Genomic DNA, 12,098 nt, shown 5'->3' with positions numbered 1-12,098 from the left:
CTTATTTTGTATATTTTACACTCTGTACCTGGAATCAGCCAATCCTCTATGTAGTTCCTTTTAATGGGAAATGGTATTTAGAGATCACAATCTGGGTGGTTAAGGGGTATATATGACTATTATGTTATCACAAAATCTTACAGGCTCATAGGCCATTCCAGTGGACAGAGTTAGGGAGTCTTTTTTTTTTTTAGAAAAAGATTCTGAGTTCTTACTGGTATTTGTAATTCAAATGCAAGATTGAAGGGTATATTTTATTTCTTAACTTTTTTGTTATTTTCATCTTTTTTCTCTTATTCTGAAAGTCTAGGTTCATAATGGTATTAACTTTATTACTACTTGCATAACCTATAGTATAATGATAATTATTAAAAAAAAATCACTACTGACTATATGTTCTTTTGTCCTAGAATCTATACCACCAGGGATGTACAGGCAAAATACTGTTTTTAAACTCATTTGAAGTAACTTTTTTTCTTGTGTTGTTATGCCATCAACTTGATTTATAGTGAGACTCATTTGTTTCAGTTCTTTTTTTCCTCAGTGTTTAAAGATTGCCTTTTCCCCTTTGATTTATTTATTTTAATTTTATAAAACTTGTATTTTTCCAAAGGAAAAACTATGTGATAAAGTAAACTTGGAGACCTCTATCTTACATTCGTGCCCATTTGCATTTTTTGTGTGTGTGAACTCTGTTGCCTATTTCTAACAATTGAGTTGTTGGTTGTTTTCCTCTTCATTTTAAAAACATGTTTATGGATTTTGAATATTAGCCCTTTGTATTATAATTTGCAAATATGTTTCAGTAGATTGTCAATTTAGTTTTACTTTATGATTTTTTTTTGCCATCCAAAGTTTTTTTTTAATGTCATATTTATTAATCTTTTCAGTAATTCTGGAATTTGACTCATCCTGACTCAGGTCTTAGCCCCACTCCCTTTTTTAAAACTCAGGTTTTCTTTTCCTGTTTCTTTTTTCTTAAATTGAGATATGATTGATATACAACATTATATTTCAGATGTAGTGAAACTAATTACAACATGATTTGATATTTGTATATATTGTGAAATGATCACCATAGTAAGTCTAGTTAACATCTGTCATTGCACATAATTACAAACTTTTTTTCTTGTGATGGGAACTTTTGTGATTTATTCTCTTTGTTAACTTTAAATACACAATACAGTATTATTAACTGTAGTCACTGTGCTGTACATTATATACCCATGACTTATTTTATAACTGAAAGTTGGTACCTTTTGACCACTTGTTACCCATTTTGCTCACTCATCATATCTGACATTTTGCTCACCACTGTCCCTGACAACCACCAATCTGTTCTTTGTTATCTATGAGTTCATTTTTTGTTTACACTTTTCAATTTTATTTTATTTTATTTTATTTTATTTTATTTTATTTTGATTTGTTTGTTTTTTATTTAATTAATTTATTTATAAATAAATATGAAATTTATTGTCAAATTGGTTTCCACACAACACCCAGTGCTCATCCCAACAGGTGCCCTTCTGAATACCCATCACCCACCCACCCCTCCCTCCCACCCCCCATCAACCCTCAGTTTGTTCTCAGTTTTTAAGAGTCTTAGTTTTGACTCCCTCCCTCTCTAACCTTTTTTTTTTTCCCTTCCTCTCCCCCATGGTCTTCTGTTAAGTTTCTCAGGATCCACATAAGAGTGAAAACATGGTATCTGTCTTTTCTCTGTATGACTTTTTCACTTAGCATAATGCCCTCAAGGTCCATCCTTATTGTCACAAATGGCAGGGTTTCCTTCTTTTTTATGGCAGAATAGTAATTCCATTATGTATGTATACATCATCCATTCATCCATTGATGGATACTTATGCTGTTTTCATGTCTTGGTTATTGTAAATAATGCTGCAGTGAATATTGGGTGTGTCTTATTAAAGTTTTTTGAGTTAGTGTTTTTCTTTCCTTTGGATAAATATGCAGAAGTGGAATTCCTGGATCATATGGTGGTTGTATTTTTAACTTTTTGAGGAACCTCCGTACTGTTTAGTATGATGGCTGCCCAGTTTACATTCTCACCAGCAATGTACAAAGGTTCCTTTTTCTCCATATTCTTGTCAACACTTAGTATTTCTTTTTGATATCAATTTTAACAATTGCAAGGTGATAGCTCATTGTGGTTTTGATTTGTATTTCCCTCATGACTAGTGATGTTGAGCACATTTTCAGTACCTGTTGGTCATCTATATGTCTTCTTCAGGAAAATGTCTGCTCAGATCCTCTGCCCACTTTTTAATTGGCTTGTATTTTTCCTATTGAGTTATATGAATTCTGTGTATATTTTGGATATTAACCTCTTCTCAGGTACATGATTCTTCTAATATTTCTGTGACTTCAGTTTTTACATTTAGTTCTCTATTTGGAATTTATCATGATATCTGATATAAAGAATGGATCCAATTTTATTTTTTCCCATATAGCTACCAAATACTGCTTTATGTTCTCTACAATAGTAAATTAAAACAGACCTATCAAAAAAAAAAAAAAAGAAAGAAAGAAAGAAAAGGAAAGAAAGGTGAGAAAGCACTTTGTTTACTAATGTGGAAAGATCTCCATCAAGATAAAATGTTAAGAGAAAAATCCAGGAGAAGAAAATATGTACATTATACCACCACTTATGTGATCAAGTGGAGCTAAGAAAATTAATTTGTATTTGCTTGTTAAAACAAAACAAACCAGACCCACACATGTCCGGATACTGGATTTATAGCATAGATGGCACTGAGGAACAGTGAGAGAAGCATAGTTTTTAAAATAAATGGTGCTGGGTTAACTGGACATGTATATGAGAAGTAATTAATATTGACCCCTATCTCATACAGAACCTAACACATTTTGCCAGTTGTTTCAGTAATGTCCTAGAAATGCAAATGCAATGAAAAGGAAATTCAAGGTTGTGCTTGTATTTAGGTGTCATATCTCTTTAATTTCCTTTAATCTGAAATTGTTCCTGACTTTTTCTTTGTGTTTCGTAACATTGACATTTTTTTCTAAGAGCTCAAGCCGGTTATTTTGTAGAATCCCTCAATTTATTTTTGTCCAGTAGTTTCTTGTGCTTAGATTCAGGTTATAAACTTTTCACAGAAATACCACAAAAGCAATGTGTTCTTTTTAGTGCATCATATTAGGAGGTATATGCTGTTGACTTTGTTTTGTTATTGATGATAATGACTCTCATTTCTTGGTTAATGTGGCATCTGCCAGGTTTTTCCACTGTAACGTTATTATTTTATCCTTTGTAATTAGTAATTAAAGTTATCTTCTGGAGAGCTACTTAGAGGCTATGAATATATCCTGCTACTTCTCAGAAAAAATTTGTGTGTTTTGTGTGTTTATAGACAGAATTAGCAAGCTATTAGTATTTTGCCTGTTATGGCTAAGGAAAATCATTTTCCTTAATATTAGCTAGTGATTTTCTTTCCTAGCTAGACTTGCATACTCAAGGGTGGAGATGGTGTGCAAGTATTAGAAGGCCTAATTCTCTGAGTCTAAGCATGTTTAGCAAACATAAGGTTTCCTAAGCGTAGTATTGGTGAATTAATAGTTTTAAACAATAGGGCACCTGGGTGGCTCAATTGGTTGAGCGCTGGACTCTTGATTTTGGCTCGGGTCATGATCTCGTGGTTCGTGAGTTCAAGCCCCACATCGGGCTCCATGTTGGCAGTGCAGAGCCTACCTGAGATTCATTCTCTCCCCCTCCCCCTCCCTCTCCCTCTCCTTCTGTCCCTCCCCTGCTTGTGGTTTCTCTCTCTCTCAGAATAAATAAATAAACTTCAAAAATATATATTGTAAAAACTAGACATAGGTACTATGATTTCAATAGAACTATTTGCCAAGAGTGTTCTTATCAAGCCCTAAGATTTAATACCCGTTAGGATAGTAGTAAATGTTGTGAACACTTATCCAGTGATTATTTCATGCTTTCATTTTTATGCTTTGCATATATAATCTCATTTAATCTTCACCATAACTATATACACTAGGTACCATTGTTATCTCAATTTTTACATATGAAGAACGGAGGCTTAGAAAAATTAATTAACATGTTCTTTAGGGGCACAGAACTAGTAAGGAATAGGGGTGGCATTTGAATCCACACCTTTCAGATTCAGGAGTCTAAGTTCTTAACTATTATTCTGTTTCCTTTCTTAGTAAGAAGAAATCTGAGCAATTATTGGAAAATCCCATTGATTTTTCCTCCCTATATTTGTTCTCATTTTTATGGTTCATTAATTCACTAACTTGTAATATTATAGTTGACTATAATATGATATCTGTGTTTCCTATCTATATATTAGATTTTAAAAGATTGAAATATCTTTTTCTATTTTCTCACTTTTAATAAATACTTTACTAAAATAACATTCTATGTCTAATGATATAGGTTTCTCATATAAACTTTTTTCTATAATCCTCATGAAAGTTATTTCTTTGTTTCTTTTTAATTTCATTGTGTTGATAATGGCTTTGGTTTTAAAAAATGGAAAATCAGGCCTATTAACTCTAACCATCCATTTCTTCTTATCCATAGAGTTAGTAGTATACAGTTTTTATAATCTGTATTTTTTTTTAATGTTTTATTTTGTGCGCACGTGCTGGTGGGTGAGGGGCAGAGAGAAGGAGGGAGAGAGAGAATTGCAAGCAGACTTCCTGCTGTCAGTGCAGAGCCCAGTGCTTGTCTCAATGACATGAACTGTGAGATCATGACCTGAGCCAAAGTCAAGAGTCAGACACTTAACCAACTGAGCCACCCAGGCACCTATGATCTGGATTTTAAAGATAATCTAAAAACTTTAAAAAATGGAAGCAATTATGTATTTTTAAATTAAGTATTAAAAGGATAATTACTATAATGATGGTATTAAATCTCACAGTCAAAAGTTTTGGTTCTCTTTTCTACATTAGGGTATATCCATTCATTCATTTGTTCTGATTATTTGCCTGCTGTGTGCCAGGAAAGATCTATTTCTCTGTCCTCAGAATGATTGTTTTTGTCTTTGTAGCCAACAAGCTCCAGGTTATTACTGTTTTTGTAAATTTTTTTCTGATCATAAAATTGTATTTATTGTACAATGTTTAGAATGTGCAAAAATGGTGAGGGAGAAAATGAAAGAATATAAAATCTTATAACCCACTTACTATATATAGTTTGTTACAATTTAATGAATTTATGAGCTATAAAAATGAGGTCAAATATGAGGGCAGGGAATCAATACTATTTTCTGGGAATTCCTCTAACATTGGTAACATTTTGAGATATTTATTTCCAGTTTCTTTTTTTCTGTATATATATTATGAATTTTTAAGAACTATTTGAATCCTACTATACCAGTTTTAGAATCTGCTTTTTAAAATTAACACATAACTGGGGTACCTGGGTGGCTCAGTGAGTTAAGCATCTGACTCTTGATTTCAGCTCAGGTCATCTCACAGACTTGTGAGATTGAGCCCCATGTTGAGCTCTGCACTGACAATGCAGAGCCTGCTTGGGATTCTCTCTCTTCCTCTTTCTCTGCTCCTCCCCTGCTCGCTCTGTCTCTCAAAATAAACAAACATTAAAAAAATAAATAAAATTAACACATAACAACCAAATTCCCACATCATTAAAAATTCCTTAAATGACAGGGGTGCCTGGGTGGCTCAGTTGTTTAAATATCTGGCTCTTAGTTTCAGCTCAGGTCATGTGATCTCATGGTTCTTGGGTTCAAGTCCCACATTGGGGCTCTGTGCTGACAGCACAGAGCCTACTTGGGACTGACACACTCTCTCTCTCTGTCTCTCAAAATAAATAAACTTAAAAAAATTCTTTAGATGACATACATTATTCATTCCTATTGTTAATCTTTTAAATTGTTTCTCCTTTTCTACAATATCAGATGGTGTGTTTAGCAGTTCTTGACATGTCAGATATAATCCTAGAACTATAGAATGACATGAAAGTATATAAATATTTTTTAGTTTTAGTCATTTATTTGATAAATATTCACACTGCTTGTCAGGCACTGTGTTACGTAGTACAGCATTGCTTTTTGAAAAGAGTGCCCTTTTATAAGCTTTTGCTGGCAATGTAGGAACATTCCTGTTGCTGTTCATCTTGAGTATGATCACTTTAAAAACATATTTTGGGCTAGTTTGATAGATAAAAAATGGGATCCCAAAGTAATAGAAATTTGTTTAATTTCTGGTAAAATTAGCTTCATATTAATATTAAATATTTCCTGTTTATTAGCTATTTGTGTACATTTTTTATGAATTATATGTTTAGAACATCTGTCCATTTTTCTGTTGGCATCTTATTTTTTAAAAATTATCTGAGTGATTCTTCATGGCTTAAAAATAGTAAACCTTATTTTTTCATAGGTGTTGAAACCTTTTTCCAAAATACATTTGTCTCTCAATTTTATATTACTTTTCTTGACATATTAAAGTTTTAAAATTTCATGTAGCCAAACCAGTCAGGCCTTATAATTCTTATTTTTTCTGATTGCTTTCATACTTAGAATGCCTCCCAAACTTGTCCATGATGTTTACCTTTATAACCTGTATTATAATGTGTTTCCTGCCTTGGGTTTGCAATACCTACTTACATATTCTTTGTAGAATTTTCTTATGGGATGATTTTTAAAAATATATCATCCATTTGGAATTTATTTTCATCAGTAGTTATGAATGAAGAGTTAATATTTATTTTCAAAGAACTGACTAATTTTTAAAGCAGTTTTACATCCTGTTTATTATATGCTAAATATTTGTATGTTATGGTTCTGATTAGGGACTCTCCACTTTGTTCTGTTGACCCACAAGCCTATGTCTGTGGCAGAAGCATGCTGGTTTACTTTATTGAGAAGATAATGTGTATATCTCTGATCTAGATTAAGATTCTCTCCTTTTTCTCCCCTTTGACCCCCATCCATACTTCCCAATTTTTCCTTATTGTTCTCACCTGTTTATTCTTTCAGATGATCTTTAGAACCATTTTCTAAGCTCTTCCCTTCACTTGTGATTTTGATTAGAATTACTTAAACTTATAAGTGAATCTGGGGAAAATAGCTATCTTTACAGTAGACAGTTTCCTCAACTAGGAACATTCTTTATTTTTTTAAACTTTTTTATTTTTTAAGTAATCTCTAAGCCCAACATGAGGCTCGAATATATGATCCTGGGATCAGGAGTTGCACGCTTTACCAATTGATCCAGCCAAGCACCCCAGAACATTCCCCATTTTTTAAATTCATTTTTTGTTTCATTGTAGTTTTCAAACATTTCTTAATTATACATTCTTAATCGTATTTAATGTAAAGATTACTAAATTTTTAACAAGAATATATGAATAATTTTAATAGAAGATGTAATCTGGAGGTTTAGACTGATTTTAAATAATATTTGAAGGTCATTGCGATAATAATAAAAAAGCAAATAAGTAATAATAGCAAAAGGGAATTCACCTCTAAATTTGAGAAAGATTGCTTCTGTTACAAAAAAAAAAATTGTTGACACATAACGTAATAAAATAAATGAGAATCTAGACTTATGTTAGCCCTTTAAGCTTTTCAGTTGCTTATAATATCCCTATTTTAAGAAACTATATTTAATTTATTCATTTGAGATGTATTTCGTTTCTATACCTAAAAGCTTTGTAATTTGTTAGTCTTTAGGTTGTGACACAGAAGTTCTTAAGTCTCTTTGATTTTTATGCAGTAAAATATATCTTTGTATAGGTATGAGATTGAGCTAGTTTAAATGGATTCACAAAGTTCCTTTTAATTCTAAGTATGAGTATTTTGTCAACTGTTAGATTTAATGCAGCAGTATAATAATCCAAAATCATTTTTGTTCTAAATAGTTTTTAATGGACCAGTTTCTTACCACTTTCTTTTTTTATCCATAGGTTAGCAAGGATTTTTCAGTGTTATTTTCCTCTTTTCTTTTTGGGAACAGGTTTCATCTTCTTGGCATGTTTTCTTTTGAGTCGTTTGGTTCATTTCACTAAAGTAACTGTGATAAAACCATAGAAATACAAACATGTGTAGGAGTTAAGGGCCCTGATCTTAAGTTTATAATTTACAATGATGTTTCTTCCTTCAGTGCATTTTTTCTCTCTCTTTATGCTCTGAAGTCTTAACTGTCTAGTTTTTGTCTCTTTTGCCACCTGTATGTCCATCCAGCAATCCTTTAATTTTTCATTTTTTAATTTATTCAGCTAGTTTTATTAACTGTTTTAATCCAGCCATCAGGGAAATGATGGTAAACAAGATACAGTTTCTGTGGAATTTTTTTTTCAGCATCTTTAACAGTGTAGAGGATGAATTGGGAGAACGTAAAATTGAGGGAGATTGAATAGTTAGAAGTCAGTGGCCATAGAGATGGCAAAGAAGGAATAAAGATAGTTGTTAGGACTTACTGCCAATTAAATATGGGGTGAGTAAGAGAAGATAGGTTTGGGATATCCCTAAGATCCTACCTTATTTATTCATTATATTTTTATAATTTTACATTGTGCTAAATACATATAAATGTATATAAATATATCCATTGTGCTAAATACTAGAGGATATAATAAATAAGCCACATCAAAACTAAGAACATAGAAGGAAGAACAGATTGGTTATGGCTAGGGGAGATTGAGTGCAGTAGAGTAGAATGTTCATGTGTTCAGTTTTAGGCATGTTCAGGTTTAGCTGCCTGTTGGATATACAAGTGAAGATTGTAAATATTCAGGTAGTGGGTTTAAGAGATTCATAGCTAGAGATACAGACTTGGAAGTCATCAATGTGTAGCTGGTGATTGAAGTCATGGTTTAGGAGGTCTTTCAAAAAGAGTCCTTCATATTAAAAGAGAGTGGGAATTGGAGCCTTGGGAAACAGCACCAGTTCTAGGTTAGTCAGAGGAAGAACTTGTCAAGAAAACTAGAGTAATCAGAGAGTTAGAAGAGAATCTGCGAGAGTGTTTCAAAAAGGCCAAGAAAATTTTCCAGATAAAAGTGTTCAACTGTATGCAAAGTCAAGGGTCAGTATGATAAAGTTGAAAAACGTTCACTAGATTTTGTAATTAAGAGATCATTGTTGGCCATGTGGAAAACCATTTTCGTGGGGATTTGAATACTAGGTGAACAAATGGTGCCTCCCTCCCTGTTTTTTTAAAAAGTACTTTGGGCTTGTTAAAAAAGATTGGAGAGACAAATAGGATTCATAGCATTAATGGAAGGTTAGCTTTAGAGAGGGAGGCAAGTAAATTAAAGGGTTATTTGTAGAGAATGGAGACACTGAAAGAGCTGTCTTCTTCCTCTGGAAGTTATAAGCTTCACAGCAGCAGGCATTGGTTTACTTGCCAGTGCTTCCAGTGCCTGACATATAATAAGTGATCAGTAAGTACTTATTGAATGATGGAGCCTAATAAAAGAGTTGAGCAATTTTTGTTCATCCCAAATCTAGTCTGAAGTATAGCTTCAGAATTTATTGAATTCTTTAGAAACTTAAGATTTGCTTTTGTTTTCTGAATTAAAAATTAAACCTAAGATCAAAAAATGTATCCTTCTATAGGAGTTTTAAAAATTCTTAACAGATCTAGAATGAGATCTGCTTTAGAATATATTCTGTTCCTCATAGTACCACACATTGCTGAGGTTTCCTACTTTGTCTTTTATAGTTTAAGTACTGCCTATTATCTTTTTTTTTTGAAAGTGTTAAAGAATTTTTTGAATTTTGTTAGTCATAAAATTGAAACAACTTTTTAATAAAAAAATATTAACCATGCCTCTTCAATGTAACTTGTTTGCGAATTGTACCTGTTCTTTTTAATAATATGAACATTTACTTTTTAGTGTGAAGTTTGTGACAGCAAGTGTCCTATATGCCACCACATTTATAGTGAAACTAATCCTCTAAATTTCCAATTAATCCTTCATTTTATTTCTGTAATCTAAGAGATCAGAAAGACTCATAATCAAGTTAATGTATCCAATTGTTTGCTTAAATAAGATCTAATAAATTTTGTATATAATTTTTTCATATTAGGCAGAATCAAGGGAATAGATAGATTTAAAAGATTATACTTTTAGGCAAAAAACATGGCCCCTAACCTTTTCTTTTGAGATTTCTCAATTGTTTATGAAAGTTTAATTTCTGTTCCTTAGACATATATGTGAAATATAAAATGAATTAGAAAAGATATGCAATATTGTCTAAAGTAATTATGCATTTTTTTAGGCAGGGAAATGAAGAACAACAGCCTGAGGTTCCAATTCTTTATCATGATGTTACATCCCTTTTGCTCATCCAGATCTTAATGATGCCACAACCCTTACGCAAAGGTATGTCTTTATAATTCCGATTCTTAAATTATATAGTATATATAATATTCTAAAAATAGTGGGGACAAATATTCAGTCTGCTGGAAATGTTTTGAGGTAAATGTACTATTTTTTTATTAGTAGTAAATAGTTCATATGTCTAAAAGAAGATGACAATGAAATGAAGGTTGTTGTTGGATGTGTTCTTTGGAAAAGTGTTCATGTCTTTTGCCCACTTTTTAAAAGTTTTTATTTAAATTCTAGCTAGTTAATATACTGAGTAATATTAGTTTCAGGCATACAATATAGTATCTCAGCACTAACATACATCACCCAGTGTTCAACACATGTATACTCCTTAATCCCTGTCACCTGTTTAACTCATCCACCTACCCACCTCCCTTCTAGTAACCATGAATTTGCTCTCTATAATTAGGAGTCTGTTTCTTGGTTTGTTACAGTTCTTGTAAACCTTAGGCTTTTTCTGTGCCCTCAAAAAATGGCTTCATCTATCTGGAATCCCCCTTTCTTTACCTTTCCCTTCCCCCTTGCCTTCTTTATTATGGCTTATTTCTCTTCATCATTCAAGACTTAACTTTCCTCACTGAAATAGAAAGCTTTATTATTTTTTTTTCTATGCCTTGCCCTTGAATTAGGTTAGTTCCTCCTCTTATTTTCTCCCAGTATACCATGTGTATGCATGTAGCTCTCTGTTTCTCTCTTCCTCTCTCTCTCTCTAGATTGTAAGTTCTTATTGTCTTTATCCTGGCATATGTTCAGCACCTAGGTGTTAGGACATTTAGAAATCCATTTAGAGCTAGTTTATAAGCACAAAGGAAGAGCACTAATGTACTCACATAACCAAACTGTAGGAGTTAAGGGTAGTCTCGGGAATGACCAGAACCAGAACTTTGGATGCTGGCATCTTAGGTTTCTTGTCTTAATGGATCTGCTTTATTCAGTGTTACTTTAGACAGTCTGCCATAGACTAGGAACATGACCTGTGACACTTCTAGACTCACATTTTTATACCTTCCATTTACCTCCAGTTAGAAAAATCCCACAGCTGGCTCAGCTATAAGTTCCCACCCCGAGTCATCAACATGAGTAAGAGACAAGGCTCGCATGTGTATGCACTCACACGTACTCATTTTAACATCAGGAAAGATTTTCCTTAGGAAGTGACTTTAAGGTGTCACCTAAGAGTTAGCCAGGCTTTGAGGAAGGAAAGAGTGTTTCAGCTTGTACAGAGACTCCGTAGAAGGATGCTAGATATTTCTTTTAAAAAGATCAGTTTGGGTGCCTGGGTGGCTCAGTCACTTGAGTGTCCAACTCTTGTTTTCAACTCAGATCATGATCTTCTGGTTTGTAGGATCAGGCCCAGTGTCGGGCTATGTGCTGACAGAGCAGAGCCTGCCCTCTCCCTCTCTCTCTGACCCTCCCCTGCTTGGTCTCTCTGTCTCTCTCTCTCAAAATAAATACATAAATTTAAAAAAAATTAAAAAGATGAGTCTGGCTGTAAAAAATAAAAATAAAAAAGATTGCAGGGGACTAAGAGGTGATGCACATAAACCACTGTGCAAGAAAGACTTAACATAGAAGACCTGTTAACTTTTGAAAGGCCTGCTTACAAGGTTGGCACTTAACTGGCATCTGGGAACTTTGATTTTGGAAGGGTCTCTACCACCCCCACCGTCCACAGAACTGATGGGAGTGGGTCACTATGCCTAAACTGTACAAACAGTGGTTTATGCCAAACACA

At 33.1% G+C, this 12,098-nt stretch overlaps 1 protein-coding gene across 7 annotated transcripts in view; it reads left to right on the top strand.

Moving 5' to 3' along the window:
* UBR3 (ubiquitin protein ligase E3 component n-recognin 3) overlaps positions 1–12,098 on the top strand; it is a 226,825-nt gene that overhangs the window by 183,900 nt on the left and 30,827 nt on the right. For 6 of the 7 annotated variants that reach the window (XR_008424150.1, XR_008424145.1, XR_008424142.1 and 3 more), the window contains one exon: positions 10,258–10,357. Coding sequence is in view for 1 of the 7 variants with exons in the window: in XM_053907819.1 (XP_053763794.1) it covers positions 10,254–10,357 (104 nt within the window). In the remaining 6 variants the exon portion in view is untranslated. Of the gene's footprint in view, positions 1–10,253; positions 10,358–12,098 lie in introns of those variants that run through there. The other variant, XM_053907819.1, reaches the window with a different exon arrangement.

This window comes from Panthera pardus, unplaced genomic scaffold, assembly GCF_024362965.1.
Source record: "Panthera pardus isolate Hobbes unplaced genomic scaffold, ASM2436296v1 HiC_scaffold_10, whole genome shotgun sequence".
NCBI classification, from domain to species: Eukaryota; Metazoa; Chordata; class Mammalia; order Carnivora; family Felidae; genus Panthera; species Panthera pardus.
This window is presented reverse-complemented; position numbering and strand designations above follow the sequence as displayed.